Source organism: Chanos chanos, chromosome 7 (assembly GCF_902362185.1).
Source record: "Chanos chanos chromosome 7, fChaCha1.1, whole genome shotgun sequence".
Taxonomy (NCBI): Eukaryota; Metazoa; Chordata; class Actinopteri; order Gonorynchiformes; family Chanidae; genus Chanos; species Chanos chanos.
Window position 1 is genome coordinate 8,957,664 of NC_044501.1, and position 15,000 is coordinate 8,972,663.

General features: G+C 43.8%; 1 protein-coding gene across 1 annotated transcript in view; it reads left to right on the forward strand.

Annotated features, from left to right (window-relative positions):
- The window catches only part of grin2bb (glutamate receptor, ionotropic, N-methyl D-aspartate 2B, genome duplicate b), a 48,736-nt gene extending 37,511 nt beyond the window's left edge, over positions 1 to 11,225 (forward strand). The window contains 9 exon segments of the mRNA XM_030780031.1: positions 44 to 169; positions 1,395 to 1,624; positions 2,077 to 2,237; positions 2,953 to 3,140; positions 6,783 to 7,021; positions 8,753 to 9,998; positions 10,059 to 10,477; positions 10,479 to 10,909; positions 11,006 to 11,225. Of these exon segments, the coding sequence (XP_030635891.1) occupies positions 44 to 169; positions 1,395 to 1,624; positions 2,077 to 2,237; positions 2,953 to 3,140; positions 6,783 to 7,021; positions 8,753 to 9,998; positions 10,059 to 10,477; positions 10,479 to 10,909; positions 11,006 to 11,225 (3,260 nt within the window).
- The last annotated feature ends 3,775 nt before the right edge of the window (positions 11,226 to 15,000 follow it).

The following is a 15,000-nucleotide window of genomic DNA, read 5'->3' on the forward strand; positions in this document are numbered from 1 at the left end:
CTCTCTCTGTCTCTCTCTGTCTCTCTCTCTGTCTGTCTCACAGAGCCGTTCAGTGCAGACGTGTGGGTGATGATGTTTGTGATGCTGTTGATCGTGTCAGCTGTAGCAGTCTTCGTGTTCGAGTACTTCAGCCCGGTCGGCTATAACCGCTGTCTCGCAGACGGAAGAGGTGAGAGGACGCTAGATCACACACAAACACATGCGACACACACACACACACACACAACACACACACAACACGCACACACACACACCATTCCGTCTCTATGAGGACACCTATTAAACACTCTCGCACCACGGCCTCGATGTGAAAATCAGTCGGTATTACCTCTCACACTTGTCTCATGCGGTCAGAACACACAGCCTTTTGCTTTTCCTGTAGAGTACTTCAGCGCAGCGACATCAGCGTCAGGGTTACAGTCTCTGTCTCCCGGAGCGAATGGCTCCGTTTTGGCACCGCTGGCCTGTGATAGCAACACGTTCTGTACAGTATACCAACTATCACACCACAGAAGGACGGGGGGGGGGGGGGGGGGGGGGGGGGGAAAGGAGTCAGAAGATATCTCTGCACCCACGGCCGTGTGTTTTAACGACAACCCCCCCCCCCCCCCCCCCCCCCCCCTCCAACCAACCCTTACATAAGTGTTGTTGTATTGTGTGCTGTTTGCTTCTGTGAGCTAGAGCTATGATGGTGTATAATTACAGCACGCCGTTGTGTTCCTCCTCCTCCTCCTCCTTAGTCTTTACTTCTCCCTCCCTCAGTGTCAGATGGAGCTCCTTAGGGCTACTGACAGTACAGGCACAAACACACACACACACACACACACACACACACACAGAGACACACACACTCCCACCCCCTGCAACTCAGCACCAGCTAGGCTTACACTACTAGTTTCCTCAGTGAGAAACACAACTTTCTCCATCTCTCTCTCTCTCTCTCTCTCTCTCTCTCTCTCTCTCTCTCTCTCTCTCTCTCTCTCTCTTCTGGCTCGTCCAGCTTTTCAGATTTTTCCATTCACTGTTTTCTTCAGCTTTTACGTTCTTCTCTTTTCTCTCTCTTTCGCTCCACAGGTCTGTCTGTTTTTACTGTGTTTTTACCTCTCTCTCTCTCTCTCTCTCTCCCTTGTATCCCTTGACTTTTCCCTCCTTCCTTTCCTCCCTGCCTTCCACTCATATGTCTCTCTACGTTCTGCATTCTTTTTTCCCCTCTTTCTCCTCCTCTTCTCCAATACTTCACTTTATTCCTATTCCCATCATTCCTTTTCTCCCTTACTCTCTGTATCCACCTCCTCTTTTTTCCCGGCTTAATAACTCATTAACTCCCATTTCTCTCTCTCTCTCTCTCTCTCTCTCTCTCTCTCTTTTTCTCTGTCTCTCTTCGTCTCTCGCAGAGCCTGGTGGACCCTCATTCACCATTGGAAAGGCTATCTGGTTGCTGTGGGGTCTGGTCTTCAATAACTCTGTTCCTGTCCAAAACCCCAAAGGCACCACCAGTAAGATTATGGTCTCAGTCTGGGCCTTCTTCGCTGTCATCTTCCTGGCCAGCTACACTGCTAACCTGGCTGCCTTCATGATCCAAGAAGAGTACGTGGACCAAGTCTCAGGCCTCAGCGATAAAAAGGTAGCCGTCGAAAAAGTCAGGGCTTTTAAGCCATAGAAATTTCAAGGCTACGCATAAATTAGGTTAGAACGGCTCCAAAATAGGCAAAGAGAGTTGACTTTGGTTGGCTCTTGTAAGTTTGAATAATTGATGATGTGGGGGTTTATTTCTGGCTTTAACACGTTTTTTTTTCCCCCTACTGTGGCAGGTTCTCAGGATGTTAAGCTCTATAGAAAATGTGGGCCAACTTTTTTTTTTTTTTTTTTTTTAATTGAAACTCATACCCCCTAATTATGAACAGTTCTGTTTTCCTTCGTATTGGAAAAATAAACATCGATGAGCATTCCCAAACGCCAAACCTTTTATCTGAATGTCTCAAAATTCCTTTTTTGAAAACTTCTTTTTGGTCTACCATGTCTCCCTTTCACACTCTCTCTCTCTCTCTCTCTCTCTCTCTCTCTCCACCCCTCCAGTTCCAGCACCCAAATGATTTTTCTCCACCTTTCCGGTTTGGGACTGTGCCCAACGGGAGCACGGAGAGGAATATCAGGAACAATTACAAAGAGATGCACAGCTACATGACCAACTTCCATCAGAAGAACGTGAATGAAGCCCTCCACAGCCTGAAGACAGGGTGAGAGAGAGAGACAGAGAGAGACAGAGAGAGACATACAGAGAGTGAGAAAGCGAGAGGAAGGTGAGGAGGACTAAGAGATGATGAGTGAGTGCAGGAGAGAAAAAAAGGAGAACGAAAGGGGAGAGGAGGAGGAGGAGGAGGAGGAGGGGAAAAGAGAGCAGGAGAGATGAGAAAAGGAAAGAAGATGGATATAGTGGTAGGTGGGCGGCGGATATCCAGTGGACCCGTGGCTGATAATAGCATCATGCAAAAGAGGCCTGTAGCAGTTTGTTCAGAGATGACTAAAAGTCACACAGCTCTACTAAGACACTGAAATAACTGCCTCTTTATTCTATTCGCCTCTTAATATGGTTATTATAGATCAGGTCACACCATATGACCATAAACATAGTTCCTCAATCGAGTTAATCTGTTTGACATTGTCATCTTGTACCCTGATATGGACTAAATGATATAGCTCTACAGTGCACAATATACATACACTCACAGACTCGGGGGATTTCTTTGCGTGTCAGTCAAACCATGTCCTTTATTGCCCTAGACAAAGCAGCGTAACACTTTATGATTAATGATTTAGTGTGTGTTTGTTGTTTGTTGACTGCCAAATTGACAAAAAAAAAACAAAACAAAAAAAAAAAAACATCCACGCAAAAACAAAACCTCAGCTGACTAACAAGATGACATATCTCCTTGTTTCTCTTCTGGTACACAGTAAACTGGACGCGTTCATCTACGATGCAGCCGTCCTGAACTACATGGCTGGCAGAGATGAAGGGTGTAAACTGGTGACCATTGGTAGCGGATACATCTTCGCTACCACAGGTTATGGGATCGCAATCCAGAAAGACTCTGGCTGGAAGAGACAAGTGGACTTAGCCATCCTTCAGCTGTTTGGAGATGGTACGGCTTGGTCAGGCCTTTATTGTTCTTTATTTACCTTTTTTTGTCATTCTTTTTCATTAAATGTACGCTCAAAGACCCTTTTGGGTGGTGTCGTCAGTAAACGGAATACAGTTAGTACGCAGGAATGTTCCTTTTATTTTATGATGTGTTTTGTTGGTGGTTTGTTAAATTCAGTATTGGAGACCCGTCCCCCCCCCCCAACCCTTTTTATTTTTGGATCCATCCAAAAAGACTGAAATTAGAACTAAATAATCACTCAGTAAGATCAGCTGGATCTAATTTTTCTAATCAAAGTGCTGTCATCAGAGGAGATTCAGTAGGAGAATTGAAGAGGAGCTGATTAGAGACAAAAAAAAAAAGCTAGCGAAACAGAGCAGGTTCACAACACTGGACAAAAAAAAAAAAAACCACACACAGTCTTGCTGCATAATTTGATTAAAAGCTGCTGCTGTGGTAAAGTGCCCTATCAGTCATTACCACTAGGGGGGCAATTACGATTTCCACACAATCCCAGTGTGGTATTGCTTTGAACTGCATTGCCAGATTTCAGGTCTGTCTGTGTCTGTGTATATTACTTTGAGATACAGGCATTCCTACGAATGGCAAAAGCAATGAGATCTGTGATGTATGGAGTTAATATCTGAGACTGTGTTCTTGACAATAGCAACCACAGCGTAGTCTCATCACAAACCCTGATGCAATCATTCGACAGAGCTATTCGACTTCTCCTCATGCTTTTGGAGCGAATCACAGCTGTTCCCATAATCTCCATTTTATTGCTTTATTGGAACACAAAATTGCCAAAATTGATCAATGTAAAGGTATATTATGGGGAGACAGAAGACTTGGCTATCTTTTATCTATTTTAAGGATAGTAAACCATATCAGTTGCGTAACATTATGCTCGAACATGTGATAGATCTCATCTTTTTGTGTGCCATTGTATTTTGGCATGTCTTGCTGCAGTGTCCTGGGTTTCCTCATACCCCTATCTGTAGAGCTTTACATTAAAAATCCACAGTCAAATTTAAACTGACATGACAACATTAAAACTGGCTGTGGCATGCAGATGATCTGCGTACCACGTACTTTTATTCTGTGTAGCGACCTTGTGAGTCTTCCCACTGTATTTCATTGGGGTGACTGTCAGTGGGGTCGGAAGGAGCTTGACAATTAGGTGGACCGAATTTGCCCTGGGAGACGGGGGGGGGTGGTTGCTGATGCTATAGCGTATTGGGACGTCTTTACTCGTACAGGAGAAGGAAGTGATCTGGAAAACAGGTAGGCCTACAGGCGCAGATACATTATTAATAGTAGGCCTACAGTAAAATATTTTTGATGAATGTACTCTCGTTAATTCGAAACCGCGTAAGCAATGATTGGGTTGGGCCATCACTGACGATTTATTTTTTGATGACAAGCGTGGCATTTGTAGCGATTATACGCACAGCTTTCAAGCAGACGAAAAGGACCACAGAAGTGTATGGTTTACTGTTGTTAGCTAGGTTGTTTTGAAGCCATATTTTTAAAACTAACATTACACAACCAATACCGTATCCTTCAAACCAGACAGCTAGCGCTTTCCCTCCAGCCTAGCGCTGCTAGTAGCTAACATTATGTAGGCACTTATGCCAGGAGCAAACATATTAATTTTGGATATCTATATTGTGACGCTATCTAGTATATTAAGATGACACTAGGTGTGACCCTGCAATGCAAGACTTACAGTCTTGACCACAAAGAATGATCGTATGTCTCTCTTTTTAATTGGAGGACGAGGACCGTCCATGGTCTTACACATTAACCTTTAGATGGGATGGGATTCCGCAGGAAGGAAGCACATTGCATGATGGTTTGACACTTCGTCTGATCGTAACCAGAAATTCTCTGACATAACGTTGTCATTATTGGAGGATGATTAGAGGATTTTATGATTTGCATAAATCAAGAAAAATATACAATAGGATATACTTTATTTTATTTTTGTTTTTGGGGGGGAACGGAGGTGAGGGATCTGCTGACATTAGGGGGTGGGGTGCGTCCCCCCCCCCCCTCCTGTTTCTGACCCCCCCCTCCCCCCCCCGGTGACTGTTAATAAAACTATTTTTTAATGCGATATTCTCCAAATGTCTTTGATAGTGGATTACCGTTAGATGGATTAGTAATTCGGTTGTTGTTGGATTACATTCTTCAGACATAATAATCACAAAACATGGCTGATTTGACTGTGGTTTTTCTATGATTGTTTGTTTTTGTTTTTTTACTATGCTCCTTGCTGGCCCTTTAACAGATAGCTCAATTAATGACATTATTGCCCCCCCAAAAAATTAATATTTGAGAAGAATTTGTAAGAGAACTTCCAAGGGCATACTTTGGCATGCCCCATTTTACATGGAAAATACACAGCAGCTAACAGTGAGGGGAGACACTTTGGAGTGTTGTCTGAACATCAGAGATGAAGATCATGGGGTGTTCGCTTTCTAAAATTGTCTTGGCCTAGTTACCGCCTCTGTGTCTCTGCCTGGGAGGTAATTCATCCACGTATGTGGACACACATTGCCATCAACATGACTTAGTTTGTTGGATACCTACTGAAGGTATGCCCAGGTGTGTCACAGACTGTAAATCTACACCCCCCCACCCCACCCCTACCTATCATATAATTCTACATAGGATCCGGGGCCAAGAATAGCGCCCTAGTTATAAGTGTCAAGCATAACTTGGTGAGCTTCTCAAGTGTATTGAAATGGCGTCAAGTGTGTCTGCATCTGGGCACACATGCAGTTAGACATACACATGAACACTCACAGATACACTCATAAAGACATGTAGGTGATGATGGAAGAGGGGTATGACCTCGAATGTCAAGTCTATATGAAGTGGGCCGTCTCGGAGGATTTCAAAGTCATAGTGACGCTTGCTGCTGATGGGAAGGTTTCCATGAGTGGCCTATTTAGAGAAAAAAACTGATAGCCACGCACACAGCAAAGCCAAGCCCGATAGACGCTCTCTCTTCTACCACTGATAGGGGAAAGAGGACAAGGATTCCCCTTGGTGTAGGATACCACCCATCGCTGATACGGTTAGACTTATCCCATTGGACATTTCTGCCCTCTTGTCGTTTCTGATGCAGTCTTTAGGGGACGGACCTCCTGGACTTTAAGTGGAGTGACTTGCTTGATCTCATCTGCTTTCCAAAGCTACCGGGGCCCTGAGGGGCCCCTGTTAGAGTTGGCATCCAAATCACAAGCGACTTCCGTAATCAATCATTAATGAGAATTAGCTCCAGTGGGGCTTCGTTTTGGGTAATGCGACATGACAAATGTTGCACATTGTAGGGGCCTTAATTTGTTTACCACTGCAGCGCTTCGGTGCTGCTAAACACACATATACTCATTCTCTCTCTAACTCTCTGTCTCTTTCTCTTTCTCACACATACATGTATAAACACACACACACACACACACACTCAAGGACAGACATCACAAAATTACTGTTGCTTTACTTTCCATCTTAACCCTCGTTCCTCAAACTAGCCATATGCTTGACTCAAATCAAAATCTGTTTCACCCCTCACCCTCCTTTTGGTCCCTGCTCTCTTGTTTCATATCATCTCCCTCTGTTTCCTCTCATCCTTAGGTGAAATGGAGGAGCTAGAGGCTCTTTGGTTGACTGGCATCTGCCACAATGAGAAGAATGAAGTGATGAGCAGCCAGCTGGACGTGGACAATATGGCAGGCGTGTTTTACATGCTGGGGGCGGCCATGGCTCTGTCGCTCATCACCTTCATCTGCGAGCACCTGTTCTACTGGCAACTGCGTTTCTGCTTCATGGGCGTGTGCTCTGGCAAGCCAGGGGTCACCTTCTCCATTAGCAGAGTGAGTGACAGCTACTTTACGGTCTTCAATCCATCAGTTATGTGCAGTAGAGCCGATAGATTGGTGTGCTATAACCGCAACCCGCAAACAAAATCATGTCACTCCGGAAAAGTGCTTGGCACACACCCCATGAACAGTCTCTATTTACCTCCTTGAGGAAATTTTACACAGTGTAGATGCAGTAAGAGAAATGGATGGACCAAATGGATTAATACACGTGGTCAGCTTAGTTGTGCCACTTTGTTCTCTCCAAGGTTAATCTTTTGATTTTGAGGAGAGAAGCAGAACAAAAAGGAAACGTAGAAAGGGAATTAAATGAGAGGAGGAATAAGCAGAGGAATAAAAAAGGGAGTGAATCTCAGCTAAGAATGTGTCAGTGCTACCACAATCAAATAGTAAGTCAGGAGATAAATGAAAGAACGCCACTCGGGGAGCAACTGCTGGCCAGTATGACCTGAGGGAAAAAAACCCAAAACAAACGAGGGGGCCGGAGATAAGACAGACACAAAAGAGGCATCAGAAAGAAGAAAAGATAGATACACTCAGGCAGAAAGAGTGACTAAGAGACAGACAAGAAACACTTTTGACATCGGTGCCTCAAAGGAATGGCAGACAGCCAACAGGAGAGTTACCTTTGACCTTTTAAATCCTTGGAAAGTATTGTATTAAACACATACCTTCCATCGACTGCTTTGATATTGACGTTCTATTCTTCTGTGACATTTACTATCTGAGGTGTGCAGGGAATTCTATTTTGGAACGCTGAATCAGTACAGAGTACAATGGGGAAAAAAATGACCTCTTTTGTTTGCGTTTGTGTGCTTTAAAGGATATTTCTTGGTACAGTCTATGTATTTTAACAAATTATGTTAACTGATGACCTGACAGGAGAGTGAGATCCGTGAAGTCAAGGCACGCACTCACTGAAACGCCCTCAGTCTGTAAATACATGAATTAAAAAACGATAAATTGATATCAAAGGTGACAAACTCGGAGAAGCTTTATACCATGCGGTGTAATTAATTTGCTTGATGTGCCTCTACTTATACAGTGGGAGACCGAGAGCAAGGAGCAATGTTAGCTGAATTTTAAGCGCATTGATTGAAGATATTGATTGTCAGTCAAAATCGCAGACTCAACGCTACACCGTCGCTATCAATCATTTTTTCATCCTTCCTTCCACTCCAGCTTTCCATTTCGTTCTGTCGTTCCCTCTCTCACTCTCTCTAATAGGATACTGAAGGGTTAGGTTCTATCTGTCTGTGAAGTATGAAGTGCTAATGAACCCATCCTTCACTTTTGCATTTAGTACAGCATTGAATCTAATCAACCTCCATATCTATACTTTGCTAACTGTGCTCTCACTTGCTCTACCACACTTGTTAAAGTTCAGCTTGCATAAAAGCTCATACCATGCAACTACAAGACTGCAACATTACAAGCTTGCATAAGATTATCACTTTGCCTCACACTCTATGAGTCAGTGGAGTACATATCAGTGAATCAGTCATTAGAAGGAACAATTGCGCTGATTACTTGAGTAGATTTTGAATTTGTTAAAATTATGCTTGTGCATATTTGTGAAAAGGGGCTCTTTTGTGTTTGCAGTGTGACACTCTTCTTCTTCTTCTTCCTCTTTTTCTTCTTCTTCTTCCCTTTCCTCTTTTTCTCACCCTCTCTTTTTTCTCTCTTCACCTTATTGTCTCTCCCGCTACACCTGTCCTCAAACAGGGAATCTACAGCTGCATTCACGGGGTCCAGATCGAGAAGAAGAGCTCGGCGCTGAACTCCCCATCAGCCACCATGAACATGAACATGAACAACACGCACTCGAACATTTTGCGTCTGCTGCGCACTGCCAAGAACATGACTTCTGTGCCGGGGGTCAACGGCTCACCCCACAGCGCCCTGGACTATGGTCACCGCGAGTCGGCCGTCTACGACATCAGCGAGCACGGCCGCAGCCTGGCCGGCCACTCCGATTGCAAGCCGCCTCCTCCCTACCTGCCCGAGGACGGCATGTTCAGCGACTACGTCAGTGAGGTGGAGAGAACTTTTGGAAACTTGCACCTGAAGGACAGCAACCTGTACCAGGACCACTACCTGCACCACCACTCAGGCTCCGGGCTGGCTCTCGGTATGTCGGGTCCCCTGCCTAACCGGCCGCGTAGCTTAGGGAGTGCCAGTTCGTTGGAGGGGGGGATGTTCGATTGCGACAGCTTAGGGGGAGGGGTAGCGCCCATCTTCACCACCCAGCCCCGCCAGTCTCTGACACACAGAAACAGAGATAAGTTTGACCTGATTGCAGGTCACCAAACCCAGTCGAGCTTCAAGTCTGGCCTGCCCGACCTGTACGGAAAATTCTCCTTCAAGGGTGGCGCTTCCAGTTCCGGTTTTATTGCGGGACATGACAGGTACTGTGGGGGAGGAGGGGCGGGTTCGGGGGGGGACGATGGGAACATCCGCTCTGATGTATCGGATATCTCCACCCACACGGTGACTTACGGGAATCTTGAGGGGAATGCCAAAAAGCGAAAGCAGTACAGGGACAGTCTAAAAAAGAGGCCTGCTTCCGCCAAGTCCCGGCGGGAACAGGATGAGATCGAGCTCGGCTTTCGACGGCGACCCCACCACACCATCCACCACCACCACCATCACCACCCTACTACACAAGGACACCGTTCAGCCTCCCCGCCTCTGGAGAGGAAGAGTCAGAGGGGAGGTAACTCTTATTTGTTCCGCGACAAAGAGAATCTGAGGGATTTCTATGTGGATCAGTTCCGTGCCAAGGAAGGGGTATCCCAATGGGAGCACTTGGATATGACCGATGCTCCTGGGATGGGCGGTGGCAATTGTGGTGGCGTAGTCGGCGGGGGTGGCGGGGGCAATTGCACTAGCCTGGTTCCTGTGGACGATTTTTTGAAAGGTAAATCCAAGAAGACAGAGTGTAAGGGTGGAGTGGGAGTGGGGTCGCCTGGTCAACAGGCACATGCATGCTGGGAAAAGAACATCGGTGGGGTGGGTGGCTTGGCTGGAGGGGACTGGGAGTGCCGGAACTGCCACAGCAGTGGGATTGGAGGTGGAGGGGGCAAACCGATGTGCATGCATGGGGGAGGAGGAGGGTACCAAGCAGGAGGGGGCGTAGGAGGTTCTGGTGGAGGGGGTGGAGGTGGCGGGCAAGTCTCTAGCCGCCCCAGTTCAGCCACCTGCAAGAGGTGCGAGTCGTGCAAGAAACCAGGCAACTTGTATGACATCAGTGAGGACAACCTCCTCCTGGATCAAATTGGGGGCAAGTTTGCCCTGGAGGGTGGGAAGGGAGGGGGAGGAGCCCAAACCCAAGTGCAAAGGCGGAAGTTCGGCCCAGGTGGCAGGGTCTTACGCAGGCAGCATTCCTATGACACATTTGTAGACCTGCAGAAAGAGGGTGCAGGCAGGATGGGTGGAGGGGGAGGGTTTGGGGGGAGGAGGCGGGGGAGCGTCGATGCTGCCCCCGCCCCGAAGCGTGAGCCTGAAAGACAAAGACCGCTTCATGGAGGGCTCAAGTCCTTACGCCCAGATGTTCGAGCGGTATGCGGGATCGGACAGGGAGAGAGAGACGACGTTTTTCGGTGGTGGGGACCGTGGTAAGGGCGGGGGCTCGTCGTTCAGTCTGTTCCGTGGGGGTGAAGGTGGGTTGCATCGTCGTTCGGTGGGCGAAAGAGACATGAGGGACAGGGATAGGAGCATGATGGGTGGAGGTGTGGGCGGTACACGCGGGGCTGGGACTTACTCCTTGTCTAAATCTCTCTACCCAGATAAGGTGAACCAGAACCCGTTCATCCCAACCTTCGGCGATGACCAGTGTCTATTACACGGTGCCAAATCGTACTACGTCAAAAAGCAGCAGCAACAGCAGCAACAACAGCCACAACAGCAGCAACAGCTCCTCAACAACAGCCGGGCAGACTTCCGGGGCTCCATGGGCGTGACTTCCTATTTACCAGCCTCTGCCACTGCTGGGGTGCTGTCCAATGTGGCCCCTCGGTTCCCCAAGGAGCTATGTATGGGTGGACCCATGGGCAACCACCATGGGGGGGGACCAGGCAACAACAAGCTGCTTTCAGCCAGGGATGGGTTAGGGATGGGGCAAGGACAGAGACCGTTCAACGGCGCAAGCAATGGGCACGTGTACGAGAAGCTCTCCAGTATCGAATCGGATGTCTGAGAAGTAGACACAGAGAGAGAGAGAGAGAGAGAGAGAGAGACAGAGACAGAGTAAGAGAGGAATAGAAAAGTGTGTAAGGAGGCAGCAGACATAGGGGCCGACTAGAAAAGACACTAAAAAAGACACTGATGTCTACTTTGTACCCTCATTTTCAAAACGAAGTGGAAAAAGAGAAACGGGAAGAACTGATCGGTATGAAAGAGTACAGTGCGCTGTCAGGGATATGCTTGTACATAGGAAGGGACCTGCCCACTGTCGGAAGGCTGAAATGAAAGCGAGGATCTCTGCTGATTCCTGTCTTTTATTCTCTTGTTTTTCTTATCCCTCTATTTTTCTGCTCTTTACACCAAAACAAATGTCCGATCCAGCTAAGCTATAGAGAAATGGTACAATCATGAACGAATGAAAATGAATTACTGTTTCTGAGTAACAGGGTATACTTACAATAACTGTATCAAAAATGTTGATAATAATGTTATTAGATATGATTAAAATGTTTATGATGTTCAGTTTTTGGGTTTGATTTATTGACGTTTTATGCTGTTACATATTCGTACTGTAGTTAAATTATTTGTTAGCCAACCAATCTCCAGGAGGCATTTTATTTGCTTTTTTTCCACCAAACTTGGAGAGAGTATCCAAATTTGGTTTCCTTCAAGGTTCTTTATTATTGATTATCCATGTTTAATTTTTCTCTTTTTTGGAGTGCCGTAAAATTTATGTAAAAGGCATGTTTTGCAAAGTACTTCAGCTGTACTTAAGATATTGTTGTGGAGGAAATTTATAAGCTATTATTGTTTTACAATTTTCTAATGTTGTATTTGTTAACAGAACATTGGTTTAGAATATAGCACATCATGTGCCTTACAGAGAGATCCCTGAAAGCCTAGATTTACAGATTATATCGCCATGGTAACTTTCTGATTGCTGCACACAGATTGCTCATTGGATGATTCATATGTTATTCTGAAATCAACAGTAATATTAAGCATTGATTTGGACTAATCAATCAGTAAGTATTCAGATCAGAGACACTATCCCAAAATATGTTTTTTCACATTTACATGTGAAAAAAATAGATAATAACAATGACATTGAGAGGAGAAATTTTAACGTTTTGAAACCATACAGTCAACAGCACAGTTATATGGGGTTGGAGGTGGTGTTGAGTGAGAAAACAGTAATCAGTAGATTCATTTGTTGTCTTTATTCCCTTTTTTCCTGCGCTTTGATCAAGGGCCAAATTAAAACAGTGTCATAGTTTTGTTCTCCCATAGAGACTGTTCATTAGTTTTTATGCACACATTGGTTCCTTTGGGATACAATTGGCCCATAGCGAATAGGTTGAGGACTCAAATGAAAGAGCTCTTTGTTTTGGCATCCGCTTGAATCTTTTTTTAATGTAAATATTTTTCACTTTGTACAATATACAGACAGTAAGGATGTACCTTAAAAATTGTTGTTTTATTAAGTTAGAAGTGATTGAATCGGAGTTGACGAAGTTGACCCTTCCAAATCAGCAGGACATTATTAAACAACTCTTATTAAAAAAAAAAAAAGAAGAAAAAAACTTTGCTGATTACGTACTAAGAGTTTTTTTAACACCCACCATTGCTTTATTTGCCTATGCTGATTACCTATTCATTTTATAATTAATCGTTTTATAATTAAGCCTATATTATCTCAGTTGATATTGGTTGCATATGCTTAGATTATCAGACTTTAGTCAAACTTTATGGTTACGTCCATTTCTGTTTTGCTAACAATGGATTTTTAATATTCCTACTGTATTTTATAGTTCCCAAAATGTGAGTTGGATAAATTTATATTTAATTGTGATCTATTTGAACAAACAAACAAACAAAAAAACCTTTCAACCCAGCTCTTAAGTTGTCTTGAATTTGTTAGCTTCTGAAATGAATCTTTTACTCTATGGTGAAAATTAATGCACTTAAATAAACACCAATATGACAAACAACTCACCAAAGCACATATGTTTTTTTCTTAGCTTGCTCCAGCACTTTATAAAAATTTCAGTACAGATTTCTGCGTTCCATTCGGCCATGTTTGTCCTCAAAAACCCTCGGCGTAAACACAGTCGCTCGGAGTACAAGCCCAGGTTTCTATCATGTGTCATTAATCAATACAGCATTTTGTCCCCAGGACATGCCAAGCAGACAAAGTATTGTCTGAATAACCAGTGATTAGGGAAGATGTACAAATCCGTTAACTAAATTATCTAATTAACAAATTTGTTGAGTAGATTAAACAATTAACTCATTCAAATTAGTCAAGAGTTCCCAACTAGTCTTATGACTACATTCTTATCAGAACCAGGCCTTCATTTACAAATCCATCAATTTACTGCCCACGAATGAAGATGATAGCTTGTCCATTCAGATATCTATTTTCCAATGTGGTCTTATACAGTAGAATTTAAAATCTATCAAGCTCTTCTTGACACAGGACATGTCTCCACATCATACACTTAAAAAATTATTCTACTTGAAGCTTGTTGTATAAAATATATACGTTCATACTTTTTTTTTTAAAAGAAAATGTACTATTCTTAACCAAACGGTTTTCCAATTTAAGCACAATGTTTATATTATGCGTTAGTAAAGATCAATGTACATCACTATGAGTTTTGTGACTTTAAAGCTTTTTTGCTGCATTTATTATTATTATTATTATTTGCTAAGAAATCAGAGGAGAGTGACGTGCAAAATGTATAGGGCGTGCATGCATGTATTTTCTCTTAGTTTCTCATACCTGCGGAGTCTTTTCTCCTACAAATCTGTTTTCGTATAGCTTAGTGTATAGCTAAATTTGAGGATTTGTTTTTCCCAAGTTATATACCATTCAGTGAAGATGTTTGAAGGATCTTTGTATGTTGAACATTTTTCTTTCCATTACTTGTGCCTCTTCTTTGCTAGTGCTCTGTAAAGCAATCTGCAATAGACTTAACAACCCTGATTATGAAAAAAAGTTAATATATAATTTATGAGGAACCTGGATTTTGATGAATAGGGGTTAAGCATGATGTCTTCACTTTTTTGGGGTTTTTTTTTTTTTTTTTTGGTATGATTATGGTTTCTAGTTGATTTAAATATTTTTGTGACTCTGTAGGGCTAGATTTGTCTCTTCAGACATTTCCGTTTTTTTTTTTTTTTTTTAATGTTTCATATTTGTGTTGCAAGATGGATTTTGATGAGATTCTCTACGTGTGTACCCTTTTTTTGTTTGGACATATGAAAGCAGAACAACAGGCCTGGTCTTATTTTCTTTGATTACAAAAACACCTTCCTTTCCTTCGTTGTCTTCGAGTCTTTTTATATGACTTGATGGCGGTTTTATCATTGCTTTGTATCTCTAGGATCGGAGAGAGGTTCTCCTTGCCCTTCCATTCTCTGTCTGTCATGGACTTGTGCAGAAGAAATTTGCCTGTATCTTCATAGTAGCATAGGGCTGTGTGTGTGTGTGTGTATGTGTGTGTGTGTGTGTGTGTGTGTGTTTACACAGGCTGGGGAGACTGTGTTCTCTCCTGGAAAAGCAGCCTAGTTTTCCTTTTTTTTTTTTTTTTTTTTTTTTTTTTTTCTCAAGCCAACTTTTTGCCACACACCTTTCAGATAAACCTCTTGTGAAGTAACCGACGTTTATTAAATGTAGGATAGGTGTGAGACAGCACAAAGTATAGTATTCAGGACTTAGGAGATACTCTTGAGAGAAATAGTGGAGTTTGTTTTGTCCCTGTGATGTATTACTCAACTTTAAA